General features: G+C 43.9%; 1 protein-coding gene across 10 annotated transcripts in view; it reads left to right on the forward strand.

Annotated features, from left to right (window-relative positions):
- The window catches only part of PHF12 (PHD finger protein 12), a 41,054-nt gene that overhangs the window by 15,406 nt on the left and 11,375 nt on the right, over positions 1-14,273 (forward strand). For 8 of the 10 annotated variants that reach the window (XM_042916691.1, XM_042916693.1, XM_042916690.1 and 5 more), the window contains 4 exons: positions 6,807-6,879; positions 9,433-9,826; positions 11,118-11,238; positions 12,491-12,623. In XM_042916691.1, coding sequence (XP_042772625.1) covers positions 6,807-6,879; positions 9,433-9,826; positions 11,118-11,238; positions 12,491-12,623 — 721 coding nt within the window. The other 2 variants (XM_042916695.1, XM_042916697.1) reach the window with 2 other exon arrangements.

The following is a 14,273-nucleotide window of genomic DNA, read 5'->3' on the forward strand; positions in this document are numbered from 1 at the left end:
TTTTAAAGTTGTATTTATTTTTGAGAGAGGGAGAGATTGAGCCTGGCACAGGGCTCAGTCTCACAAACCATGAGGTCATGACCTGAGCCGAAATCAAGAGTCAGATGAAATCAAGAGTCAGATGCTTAATGGACTGAGCCACCCAGGTGCCCCAGGCCAGGGTTTTTTTTTGTTTGGTTTTTTGGTTTTTTGGTTTTTTTTTATTCCTAAGTTTATTATTTACTTTTTGAGAAAGCAAGTGGGGGAAGGGCAGAGAGAGAAGGGAGAGAGAATCGCATGCAGACCCACACTGTCAGCACAGAGACTGATGTGGGGCTCAAACTCACTAACCATGAGATCATGACCTGAGCTGAAGTTGGACACTTAACCTACTAAGCCACCCAGGCACCCCTGGGCCAGGGCTTTTTAACAAATGATCTGGGAGGAAACCTCCAAAGCAGTGAAGATGGATATTCTGCAAAAGCTCTGTCCACAGGGCACTCTTTAAAGAGCTACCAGTTTTCCAAGACAAGCCAGCTTGTGTACATTCTGGGGCTCACCTTCCTTTCTATGACTTGGACAGTTCTCAGAAGGAATCTAAAGGTTCATATGCTATTGGGTTCTAGATGGACATAAAACACCCATTGCCAGGAAAATGTCCTCCCTTCCAGAACTTTCCTTCTTTCAGGTAGTTTTTCAAAATACAGAAATACACCTGCTTCCAAAACTATAGTTTCCTCCTGAACCCCTCAAGATCCTTAACTTTGCCGTCTTTAAAGGATCACTGACTGACTTACCACTTGCTGAATAGTTGTGAATTATGGAAAAAGAGTAGGGAAAAGGTCACTGCCACCTTCAGGTACCAAATAACCAAATTTCTGGGGCTCTTTGAGTCTGGCATCTGTGCACAGTTAAGTCTTACATAGCTTTGTGTGGCAAGGATCAGGGTGTATTCAATTGTATGTGGTCTCATTGTCAACTGTTCTTTTCATGATGTTCTAGCCTGTGATCCCTGAGAGCAGGGACCATGTCTGAAATTTCACCACTTAGCACATTGCCTAGCATAAAATGATTGTCCATTAAATGCTTGAGAGGACAAATGACTTTGGTCCTCTCTCCCCAAAGGAGAGTAGTTTGTTTCTTGGTGGGGTAGATAATAACCACTTGTCCCTCCTCCAGTGTGGTACCTCCAGCGTGGCATTGGTTAGTAAGCAGTGGGAACTCAATAAATATTGACTGATGTCGAAGGAAATGCTTGACCTTGAGGGTTGAGGAAGATATTTTAGCGAATATTCCACTGTGTTCCCCAGAAATAAGAGAACTACCAAAGGTTTTTTACAAACAGCTTGGGCTCAAGATTTGAAAGAACCAGGAAACTGATTCGAGTTCTAATTCTGCAACTTAACTGGCTCCATGGCTTAAGATGAGTCCATTTCCTCACCTGTATGACAGGAATAAGAATTGTCACAGTGTGCTGGTGAAGATCAAATAAGAGCATCTGTGAAAACACTTTGTGAACTGTAATATGCTATGTAGACGTAAGATGAGATTGTCACTCTGCTGTTTCTGAGCTTTAGTGACTAGGAAGCATACTGATGTCTTTACAGGCAGTACTGGCTCATTATAGTGTCCTCATGGTTTTCACTGCTGCACAGCAGAAACTCTAATAGAGCATTTCCAACATTACCTGACTTTTAACTTTTAACGATTTCCTTTTATAGAGAATGGCTCTGAGCACCTTGTCTTCGTTGATATATAGGGATGAGCGGGAGCTGAGACAAAGCCTTGTTTTTCTTGACAGACATACCCTGATTTAAAGACTCTGGTAGGCGTGTAATCGTTTCAAAGTTGCACACTAAACTTATGGGAACACCATTCTTATGGGAGAAAGAGCTTTAAGATGGGCAGCTGAGATGGGGAAGTCTCCAGAATGTGTTATGTACATGAGTGTCTTGAAGCTGCAGAATCTCCTTTCTCCCTGGAATCCTCTCCCTGTTGGCAAAATTTCTGATAGCGAATCAAACCAGTCTGTCTGCACAACAGCCTCTTTCGGAACTAGTTCCTGAGCTTATTACTCCAGTGACAGTCTGTCTTTCCTGGATCCATTTCATGAATCCCTTTTGCTCTAGATATTTGAGTTGAAAAACTGCCTTCTAAATATTAGCTTGAAAGGAATTACTAGGGGCAAAGAGGAAACATTGTCATGAGAAAGCTTTATCGTGGGCAGTTTCTGTATTCCGGGTGTACCTGTGATGTTCATTTTCTAGAAACATAGACTTTCCTTCCCTATCCATCCTATCATATATTACTGCCTTCTCTCAAGATAGCACATTTTCAGGGCACCTGGATAGCTCAGTCGGTTAAGCAGCCGACTCTTGATTTCAGCTCAGGCTAAGGTCATCATCTCACAGTTCGTGGGATCTAGTCCTGAGTCCAGCTCTGTGCTGACAGCCTGGAGCCTGCTTAGCATTCCCTCTCTACCCATCCCTGACATGACTCGTGTACTCTCTCCCTCTCTCTTGCTTTCAAAATAAATAAACAAACATTTAAAAAGATGCCACATTTTCAAGTTTATTTCAAGATGCGCATTCTGTCTTTGAGAAAGCAGCAAAAATCTCAACAAGGTCTCGCTTTTAAATGTTCTGTGCTCATCCTGGAAATAACATTCTGACTTCTCTGTACTATTCCCTAAACTCACAGCCCTTATCACACACTTTAGTGCAGACAAGAGGAGCCTGTGCCCATAATCTAGAATTCTGAGAAACAAGTGTTCTTAAAGTTGGTATCTCTAAAATCAATCCTTTAGAAACCAACCAGGAGCTACTTTTAAGAGCCCCTTAATACAGACTTTAAGCAATTTACCCCTGTGTTAAGAAAAAGAACCAAGAAACCAAATTGTTTAAAGAGGATTTAAATGAGTCAGGTTGGTTTGCAAGTGTGGACTTTGACTTTGATATCTTACCATTTCGTGACTTAGAAAACAAATTATTTTGTGTGCGATTTAACCACCAAAAACAAGTGCCTGCCTAACTGCATTGCTTTGCCTCATTTGCTTCCTAGAAGCCTATTTTAGTATTCCCCAGTTCTGTGGGTGTGTGTGTGTGTGTGTGTGTGTGTGTGTGTGTATTTACTTGAGAGAGAGTGTGAGCAGGGGAAGGGCAGATAGAGAGGGAGAGAGGATCCCAAGCAGGCTCCACACTGGCCGTGCAGAGCCCAATGTGGGGCTCGAACTCATAAACTGTGAGATCATGACCTGAGCTGAAATCAAGAGTCGGATGTGCAAGCAACTGAGCCACCCAGATGCCCCAGTGTTCGCCAGTTCTCTAAAGCTTTATTGAGTACTTTGTGTATGCCAGGCACCTCGCAGAGTGTGGAGGTACAAAGGTAAATAAAGCATAGAGAAGGGGGTTCCAGTGCATAATAGTTTCAGTACAGTGTGGTACAGAAGTGCTATAGGGAATCAGGGGCTGCCAGAGAAGGCGTCCTGGAGGTGTAATATCTGACTTGAGCCCCAAAAGATAAAGAATCCACTGGGTGAAGGAATGAGGGAAGGGCCAGCTTTTGTGGTTGTAAGTAGCAGCTCCAAAATGAACAGACACACAGACTAAAGAAAGGGTATATGGACTGTGTGGGGAGCCACCAGGTTAATGAAGCTAGAGAAAGAGGCAGGATTCTGGCCACAAGGGTCTTAACCTACAATACTGAGGAGTTTGAACTTTATCCTATAATGGATAGGGTAGGGGTGATACTGAAGGGCTTTTTAATAAGGAGGGTGCTATGATCAGAATTGTGTTTTCAATAACTCATTCTGCCAATAGGGGTTGGGGCTAGATTGAGGGAATCATGAAGGGTGGCCAGGAAGCCATTTACATCTTAGTAAAAGGTCTCGATTCAAACCACCTTGCCTTGCCCTTCTCTGCTTTACATGTTTGGTAAAGAGTATCTTGGTACAAAGCCAAATGGGCAGATGAAAAGAAATGATGAAAAACAGAATCAGAAGTGACAGCCTTTTCAGGGTTAATTTTAATATGATGGTTGCTGAAGCGTAGCAGAGTCTGTAAGCCTTTGCAAATTACATGCATACATTTCATTAGTTTGGATGTAGGCTATGCAGAAATCCATTGGTGAGAACTAGGGAAGACTTTACAGGTGACATTCACCTATGGTCCTCTAGGGCTTGAAGGCCTGTCACAACAGGCCAGTATGCCTCCAGGTTTTCTGCATCCTACTAAGGATCTCCTGAGAGTCCACCAATGAAACAGGGAGGAAAGGAAGCAAAGAGCTGTGAGGACTTAGTGGATATCCTGACATGTATATTCAGGTCTCCAGGGAAGCGTGGCAAAGCAGAAGCTAGGAAAATTTGCCAAGCCAAGTGCTCTTGTAGATAGAAACAGTAGAGCAGCATAATATTAAGCCTTGGGACTTCAAGAAGAGTCCTTATATATTCAGCCCTCAATTATTTTTTTAGTATTTCTTTCTTTTTTTTTTTTTTTTTTTTTTTTTTTTTTTTTTTTTTTTGATGAAAAACTCCCTTCTGACTGCTAGGAACCAGATATAAGAATTTCTTTAGCATAAATGTATCCTCATTCTCCATAACAGAATTTCTGATTCTGTAGGCCTGAAGTGAGGTCTCAGAATTTGTGTTTCTTTGCTAATAAGTTCCCTGATGACACTGATGCTTGCTTCTGATCTGGGAACCACACTTTGAGAACTGCTACTGTACAGACTTAGAAATGTGACTCTCTCAAGAATTTAATAAAGTCTCATACATATGGTTCTTGGTGTAACTTCAGTGGAAATCAATGATCTGGAGGTTCAGTAAGGCCAGCCCTATACAGCTCTAATTTTGATTCAGTATTGACTGAGTGACTACTGTATGCACAACCTCTGTATTATAAAGCTACAAGGTGGGAAGAGATTTAGTCCTTGTCTTGGTCCCTCTAATGAAAAAAATAAGAGGGGCACATGGCTGGCTCAGTCAGTATAGCATGTGACTCTTGATCTCAGGGATGTGAGTTCAAGCCTCGCATTGGGCATAGAGCTTAACTTTTTAAAAATTGGATGGGGGTGCCTGGGTGGCTCAGTTGGTTAAGCATCTGACTTCGGCTCAGGTCCTGATCTCATGGTCCCTGAGTTCGAGCCCCGCGTCAGGCTCTGTGCTGATAGCTCGGAGCCTGGAGCCTGCTTCAGATTCTGTGTCTCCCTCTCTGTCTGCCCCTTTCCTGCTCTCTCTCTCTCTCCCAAAAATAAACAAACACTAAAGAAAAAAATTGGATATATGGATGGATGGATGGATGGATGGATGGATAGAGAAAGAAAAGAAAAGAAAAGGGAAAAGAAAGAACGGGGCGCCTGGCTGGGTCAGAAGAGTGTGCAACTCTTGATCTTGGGGTTGTGAGTTCAAGCCACACTTTGGGTGTAGAGATTACTTAAATAAAACTTAAGAAAGAAAAAAGAGGAGGTGCCTGGGTGACTCCGTTGGTTAAGCATCCGACTTCAGCTCAGGTCATGATCTCACGGTTCATGGGTTTGAGCCCCGCGTTGGGCTCTGTGCTGAGAGAGAGCTCAGAGGCTGGAACCTGCTTCAGATTCTCTGTCTCCCTCTTTCTCTGCCCCTCCCCTGCTCATGTTCTCTCTGTCTCTTTCTCTCTCTCTCAAAAATAAACATTAAAAAAAAAGAGCGAGAACTGCCACACAAGGGAAAACATGAGAAGTCGCAAAAGAGAACTAAATCATACAATCCACATATCCAGGAGGTCCCAGTAATCCAGGCAGAGCACATGGAGGAGCTGTACTCAGTTACATGTTGCTGTGTAACAAACTACCCAAAACTCAGTGGCTTAAAACAGACACTGGTTATTCTCTCTCACAAGTCCATGTGGTGACTTAGCTCAGCTGGGTGGTTTTTCTGTTCAGCATTGTGTTGTCTGGGACCACAGTACTTTAGAAGCTCTACTAAGCTGGCATGATCTAAGACAGCTTAGTCACATAGCAGTAATTCATGCTGGCTTTTGGCTTGGAATTCAGAGGAAGCTGTTAATTGGAGCGCCTTAACTCTCCTGAGTGTGGCCTCTTGGCGTGAGAGCAGGGCCCTGAGATGGAACATTCCAAACATGAAAAAATGGAATCTGCAGGTCTCTTAAGAGCCAGCCTCGGAAGTTACAACATAGGTCACCTCTGCTGCGTTCTACTAGTCAATACAAGTCACAAGGCAAGCCTAATTCAAGAGGAAGGAAATGGCCTACCTTTAGATGGTAGGAATAGCAAACAATTTGCAGCCATCTTTTATTAAGCCTTACAGGATTAATAGGGTTTAAGAGGCATAGCGTTCTAGTGGGAAAGGGCTCTAGAGAAAGAAATATCAAGTCTTCAATTTGACCTGGCGAAAGCGTACCTGAAAGGGTCCTGGGAAGGTAGAATGGGACTGTGCTACACAGGGCTTTGAATTGCAGATGAAAGAGCTTAGACTTATACCGACAAACTTTGAAGACTGTAGAGAACCTATCAATGATTCTGTTAGCATGATATAGTTGGGGGATGATTCTCAAGGCTCCAGACTACTTCTGTCTTTCTCTGTAAAGCCCAATGTTGAGAGCTCTGGATTTGGCTTCTCTTCCTAAGATGTGGGAGTAGGTCCTCACTCTTTAGGTTATTGTAAACGATGCCACGTTAGCATCTTGAAAGATGAGAGAAAGAGCCCTGGCAGTGCTACAGGACGGGCCAGAATAGGAGTCGAGGGACAGGTAGCTCTGTGCCAGACCTACCTAGGCTTTTTCCTGCTGCATCAAAGGTTAGTACTTAGTCTTGCCCTTGTCTTTTCCCCACAGTAATCCTCCACTGAGTGAAGAGATGTTGCCTCCTGGGGAGTGGATGTGTCACCGGTGCACTGTTCGCCGAAAGGTAATAATGGCGCTTTCTGAAGGCTTTGCTCAGAATGCCAGATCTAGAGCACTGATATTCTAGCGCTAAGACGGCCTGGCCCTGAAGGCATTTTCGTCCCTTCTTCTTGTCTTTTCCAGCCCTGGAATCACCCTCACTCTCCCCATGGTGACTGTTTGGAATCCAGTAGGGCCTAAAATCCAAACATGGGCTGCTGAAATGGGCAGAAGAGGTGTGTTAATTTATTGAGCCATGTTCATTCACTAGTGACAGGAGTAGACTGAGGAGTTGTAGACCTCCTGAAAAATGGCCTGAATGTGGCAGTTCTATCCCTGACTGAAAATAGCTGAAGAAAAGCAAGGCTGCTTCTCCAGCTTGATGGAAGAAGGATGCCCCTCACCCCAAGGCAAATAAGGCTTGGCTGGGTGTGTGGGAGAGTACTCGGAAGCCTTTTGTACCCCAGGTTGCCTAATCTCTCTTTAGCTCCCCTTCCCTTGGCTTTGATAGTTCAGTACTGGCTTTGAGAACATGATTTTCTACTTTGAGAACTTTTGTGGCGTGCAAAAGCTAAATTCCTCTTTATCAAAAAAGGAAGTAGCTGTTTTTCCAGTCAGAATATGAGAGACCCAATCCTCAAATTAGAGGCTGTGAATTAGAATCTGTCTATGAACTGTAAACCATCCCCTTCCCTCCCCCCACACTAATTGCACACCAAGCAACTTGCCTTTGTTGTGACATCACTTCTGTTTTCCTGGCCCCTGAACATGATGTCACAATGAATGATGATTTCCTTGGTTGCAGAAACAGGATGAGATGATTCAGAGATTGTGGTTTATGTGTGTAACAGTTTTCAGCCTTTAAGAAGGTAAACAGACTTTTATTTTTCAACATCTGCGCACGGGTTCTTATTAAAAGGCAAGGCAAGGCCAAGTCAGCCAGTTAGCCCCAGCTATGGTTTGATTGCCCCTGAAGTCCACAAACCAGGCTGTCCTCCAGCCTAACCACCTGTCCGCATCTCTCCCTGTGCATCCCCAGTTAGGTTAGAGCAGAGCCAGTTAGAAGCACCTACCAGCCAGGAGGCCTTTCAGAAACCTGCCACTCCAGAAACTGGACGTGAAAGAAAAAGTAAAACCAGGAAAAGAGGGTGGAGAAGAAGAACTAACATTATTTTAGTGCCCGTCAAATGCTGGGTATTTTACATGTGTTCTCTCATTTGATCCATGCAGTCGTTTGGGGTGCCAGTGATAGTACCTCCATTTTAGAAAGGAAGAAACTGAGGCTTACAAATGTAGAATGAGGACTCAAAAGAATTAACAGAGCCAAATTGTCTTACTCCAAATTTCTATTGCCTCTTCATCAGTTTTCTAGAAACAGAGCTGCTTGACAGGGATTACAGTAGCCTTTTTCTAACATAGTGTGCTTTCCCCGAAATGCCACAGTGACATGCTCTCAAATGGGCTTTTTTGCCTACCAGTGCCAAATCTGCCTTTTCCACCACCACTACCTCTATCCCTCTTTGGCCTCCTGTAGTTACGCTGAAGTGGACTGAAATGATTCATCCTTTGGGCCTCATTAACCTTTGATGTTCAGGTCCTGTTCCTAGTGGAGGCTAGATCTTCCCCCGACTCAGCCATCCCTTTCACATATGTCACCCTCTGTCTCCACCATATCTTTGAAAGGAGGAGAAGAAAGGTTTTACTAGTCTTACTTTACAGACAGGGAAACTCCTGCCCACCAACCTGAGTCATCCAGGGTCATAAGCAATCAGTGGCAGAACTGGGACAGATCCCGGGTCTCCTGATTAGAGACCAGTGTTAAACCTTCATTGGACTGCTCTTTGGAGTCCTAGAGGAAAATGTAATACCAGTCGTCCAGTCCTACTGAATAAATATAGTCTTTTTCCATTTCCCCACATTCCCATTTGAAGAAGTGTCCTTTCCAGAGTCCTAGTAAAACTTGAAATACTGAAAGCCACCATTCTCAGACACTGTGGTCGCTGGGTGGCTACCTTCCACACACAACCCCACCACCTTGCAGTGTAGTTACTTTCCCTGTCAGCACCCAACCTCCCTGGACAGGGACCTCTGTTTGCCTATCTTACCTTTGCTTTTGCAGACTTTATTTTGAGCAAAATTCTTAAACCCATTCAGGAGGTCAGGATGCTCCATGGCAAACTACAGTGATGTTGAGTCCTGCTATATTTTTCTCACCGTTCTCACTTAGCCTCACTAAATTTATTCTCGCTGTGGTAACTTTTAATCCCTTTACCCCTGTACTTTGTATAGAGATGGTGTGCATCAAATGATGACTTCAAGTAAATGATGTGTGATAAATGTGCGTAATTGTTTCTAACTTTCCCTGCTGTCTGGTGATTCTCTGCTGCAGTTTCGCCAGCTTTAGTTTAGTTCAGCTATAGTTTTGTCAACTTGGACAGACCCGTGTTCCAAGTCCCCAGGTGGATGAGTCTGTAACATGTTGGAGAATTTCATAATTTTGGCTAGTGGTCTTTGTAGTATCCATCTCTTTCTGTTTTGTGGTACTTTATGTGATGGGCCTACCTGTTCATTTGCACAGAAACGAGAGCAGAAAAAGGAGCTGGGCCACGTCAATGGACTGGTGGACAAATCCGGCAAACGGACTACATCTCCCAGCAGTGATACCGACTTGTTGGACAGATCAGCCAGCAAAACTGAACTCAAGGCCATTGCCCACGCCCGGATCCTGGAGAGGAGAGCCAGCCGGCCTGGCACGCCCACATCCAACGCCAGCACAGAGACCCCCACCTCTGAGCAGAATGACGTCGACGAGGACATCATTGACGTGGACGAGGAGCCAGTGGCAGCTGAGCCGGACTATGTGCAGCCCCAGCTAAGGCGGCCCTTTGAGCTGCTGATCGCTGCCGCCATGGAGCGGAACCCCACCCAATTTCAGTTGCCCAATGAACTGACTTGTACCACTGCACTACCAGGTTAGCCAAAGTGTCACGTCCCCGCCCCCCACCCCAGCTGCCCCAAAAGACTACTGTCCAGCCAGAGGGCAGTGCTGCCTGTGGGATCACCGGGCGAGTAGCCACTCTCATGTTCCTGTTCTTTGTTCTTCCTGGACATCTTTGAAGGTTTTAGCCTTGACCGTGCTTATTCAGTTTTCTATTTTCTGCCCTTCAAGGTATCCCCTTTTTAAAAATATATAGGTAATATATTCACATGGTTCAAAAGCCGAAAAATATAAAAAGGCTTAAAATGAAAAATTGCCCTTCCACCCCTGCCTGCCATTTGCCTGATCTCTACCTTCATATCCCTCTCAGATAACCACTGTTTGGTTCTTGTGTATCTCCTTCTGGAATTTCTTTGTGCGTATATAAGCAAAGAAATATAATATGCTCAGTATTTTCCCTTTAAATAGCTTATTTGGTATACTGGTCTGCATCTTTTTTCACCTCACAGTATGCTCTAGAGATCTTTCCATATTAATGTAGACATTCCTCAGTTTTTATTAATGGTTGCATAATAGTCTATCATATAGACATGACATAATTTATTTCACTGATCTCCTATTAATGGACATTCAGGTTGTTCCTGATCTTTTGTTATTATAGATGCTTCTTCAAATAATTCTGTAAATATAACATTGTGTATCTGTAGGGTAAATTCCTACTGTTCGAATTGCTGGGTTACAACTATGCATTTATAGTTTGATAAAATGTTACCAAATTGCCCTTTTTTTCCCCTTTAATCATGTCTTCTACTTGATGCCACAAAGCTTCTGGATGTTATTTTCTTTTTCCCAGAGAAAGTGAAATTGGCAGGCTTAAGAATGCTGTTCAGTCAGCAGGAGGTATATAGAATCAAAACTTTTCTGATTTCTATAAAAATGCAGTAAAATTATAGTCTTTTCTTCAGCCACCTCCACAGAACAGTCTTTGTTGACCATTTGACTCGGGCATGTGTATTTCTTAGGTTGCAGTATCTAACAACCTAAGCTTCTGACCACTTCATGTTTGCAAAACATAGATGTGTTTCTGCCACAGAACAGGTGACTTCAGACCATAGTTCTGATTTATGTCTCAGTGTTCCTTTTCCTCCCTTCCTATTCTTTTTTCTCATTTGAAACCAGCCGAGGGGGTCTCAGAAAGAGACCCGTGTCTAGGCTGTGGCACATGCTCTTACGGAGATCTGTTCCTTTCACTTATTGTTGTTTCCATATCCCAGACTAGGAACTCTGCATCCAAGAGAGTTCAGCACCATCAATTTCTCTTCTAGGTTCTAGCAAGAGGAGAAGAAAGGAGGAAACCACGGGAAAAAATGTTAAGAAGACACAGCATGAGTTAGATCACAATGGTCTTGTTCCCTTACCAGTCAAAGTATGCTTCACATGTAACAGGTATTTTTCGTCCATACTAAGGACTCTTCCCCATATTCAGCAAATGAGGTTTTTTCTCTCTTCCATCATCTCTCCCAAACTCTGTCTGTTAAATGGGGATAACCCATATTCTGATGGTATGAGTACAGAGACTGAGTGACTAATTGACCAGAGCCTTGACTGTCTTCACAGCAAATTCCCTTAAGTACTGTAGACTATGTTTATAGAGGCTCGAATAGGAGGGGTTGGACTTAAACAGAAGCGTGAGATATTTTGACTAGCTAGCAAGAGGAACCGTGGCCAGCAGAGACACAGGTCCCTGGAAAGGGCAAATAACTTTTTAAATCACCAAAGATGAGTTTAAAAGCAGTACAAGTATCCATGGTAGCTAACATGCATCAGACTGGATGACTTCCAAAAGCCTCCAGGCTGCCCCAGTTGTAGCTTCCCTGAGACACTGGTTTCCTTCAAAAAGGATATCCTCAGTGACGGGAACCAGCTGCTTCAATTACTGACGCTGGACTTACTGGCCTGGGTATCTTAGAAGGGCAGGATAGCAGGAGAAAATAGCCATCAAAAAGAAATGTTCCCAAAAAAAGGAAAGAAAGAAAGAAAGGTTCCACAACAAAAGCTATAGGGAACTAGATAGTAGGGCAGCAGAAAGAACTCTGAGCCAGGCCCAGACTGAGGCTCCAGTGCATCTCAGGGACCCAGGGAATATCATAGTTACTTGCTGAAGCCCCTCCCTTGAACTGTGCATATACATGAATACATCACAGAATTCTTTCCCAACACAACTCTTCCTGTGTCATTTTTGCTGGGTGCTTCACGCAGAAGAGAAATCCTTTCTTGCTGTAGTGTAAGACTCTAGAAACAGGGCTAGAGGGATTTTTTGTTGTTGGGTTTTTTTTTGTTTGTTTGTTTGTTTAAATAAAGTAGTTACTTTCTTTTAAGGAGTAGAAAAATCAGAGCGGAGTTGGCTGTCTTCCCCCTGTGGGCACTGAGCATTGATCATTCCTGCTCTGACAGCCACTTTAGCTATACTCCAAATAAACATTCACTTCCCCACAAGACACATTCCTCTTAGAGAATAATGGAGAGCCTGGTAGTAGCCCCCAACTTCATCCATCTTCCTAACTGAGTGTAACTGATCACTGGGGGAGGAGGCCCTGGGAGAACGTTGTGAGGATTAAGGAGAGGCTATTCCATAGTGCACAGTTGGTTTGAATTCTCCCATCTTGCCACAGAAATGGCCTACATCTCTTTTTTGCAGGAGCTGCCGTGTGGCCCCTCTCATCCAGTGTGACTATTGCCCCCTCCTGTTCCACATGGACTGCCTCGAGCCACCGCTCACTGCCATGCCCCTGGGCAGATGGATGTGTCCGAATCACATCGAACATGTGGTGGTAAGCACAGCATTGTCCCTTCTGTTCTCTCTGGGCACAGCCAGGGCATGGCCTGATTCAGTAGAAAGCACAGTAAGGTCAGCTTTGTACCAGAGTTCGCTATGTAATCTCTCAAATACGGATTTCTGCAGACCATCCTACTCAGTTCCAATCACTTTGACATGCCTCAGCTGTGCGTTTTGCATTTTCCCACAATGCCTTGTTTTAGCTGTACAGGCAGACTTGATTGTTTATACATAAATTTATTCCATGGTGAATTGAGCAGTTGATGTTATAGCCATGAAGGAGGGGGGGGTGCGTATATTCGATCCAACTCATGGGAATAAATGTTCTCGTGGTAGCTGCCTCTGTATTTTCCTGTCTCTTATTTTTAGAGGGAGCAAACTAGAAATTCTAAAATGTTTATTCTCATATCTCAAGAATGACAGACAGTCAAATCCCAGTAACTTGGGAGAATTGAAGAATTGACATGGATAACAGTGTTCCAAACATTCAGCCATTTATTGAACACTAACGTGTCCTAGGCATCCCATGAGGATCTTCCCCTTCTCTTTAGTTTTTGACCCCCACCTTACCATGGTGCATGATAGTTAGTAAGTTGTTGAATGAATGACTGGTGTAAGGGTCCTTTTATCTTATCTCCCAGGAGTCTTGGGTACATTTTCCAGACGCTTCCTGGGGCTAAAACAGAACTGTAGTTTGCTATCTCCAAAAGAGGCTTAGGCCCAGGCCCTTTCCTTCTAGGCACTAAGAACAGCCGTTTACAAGGTTGAATGGGTGAGGGCTTCAGAAGAGCAGCTCCCTTATAAGTTCAGCCTTTCCAGATTAAAAAGATTATTGCTTAAGACGTTGTGTATAAGATGGTAATGACCACTGAATGTCTTTTGACCCTCAGCGTGACAGAGTGCTCCTCACATTGCACTGAGGAGCCTTGGTTATAGACTTGCACACATGGGGCAAAAACGTTTGCTTTGGCCTCTTCATTTGGCTAACGCTGCTCAGAAAGGTTTATGTAGGAGGAAGCTTCTCTCCAAGCTCAGTTACGAGTGTTTCATTTTGCCTCCTGCCAAACCAGAAAAAAACTACCATCAGCTATACGCCCAAATATGAATCTTAAAGAGCAACTTTCCAACAGATGAAAAATTATTAATTAGATAATTTATTTACTTAGCCACTTAGGGGTTTTTCCTACCTTACTAATCATGAAGCTTCTGAGCAGATCTTTTTTGCATTAAAGTTTAGAGGGAAAGTGGCATAGTTTTTATATGCCTTTTGTATGCTGCTGCGCAAAATTCTTTCTTCCCTCCCTTCGGCCTCTTAGAGCAGCCCAGGGTTTCCTCCTCCTCTAGAGCAGGACTGTGATATCCAGATGGGCTCACTAATGTTCCCTGGTATGTTGGAAGAGGAATAGAGCAGAACACACAGGATTCTGGTGCTGATCCTTGCTGTTAGCCAAGCTCCTATATAGGAAACCGTCCTGCTTCCCGTGGGAATGAGTGCCTTGCTAGAAAGGAAGTCTGGGTCTCGAGGGCCAAGGCCCCGCCTGTCCTCTGAAACCTGTGCTCTGTTAGGGTCCACTGGCAAAAGGTGGTCTGAGCTGTCAGGCTGGATTTGAAGGGTACTTGTGACTAATTTCCTATTTCCTGTCCC

The sequence above is a fragment of the Panthera leo genome, chromosome E1 (genome assembly GCF_018350215.1).
Source record: "Panthera leo isolate Ple1 chromosome E1, P.leo_Ple1_pat1.1, whole genome shotgun sequence".
Lineage (NCBI taxonomy): Eukaryota > Metazoa > Chordata > Mammalia > Carnivora > Felidae > Panthera > Panthera leo.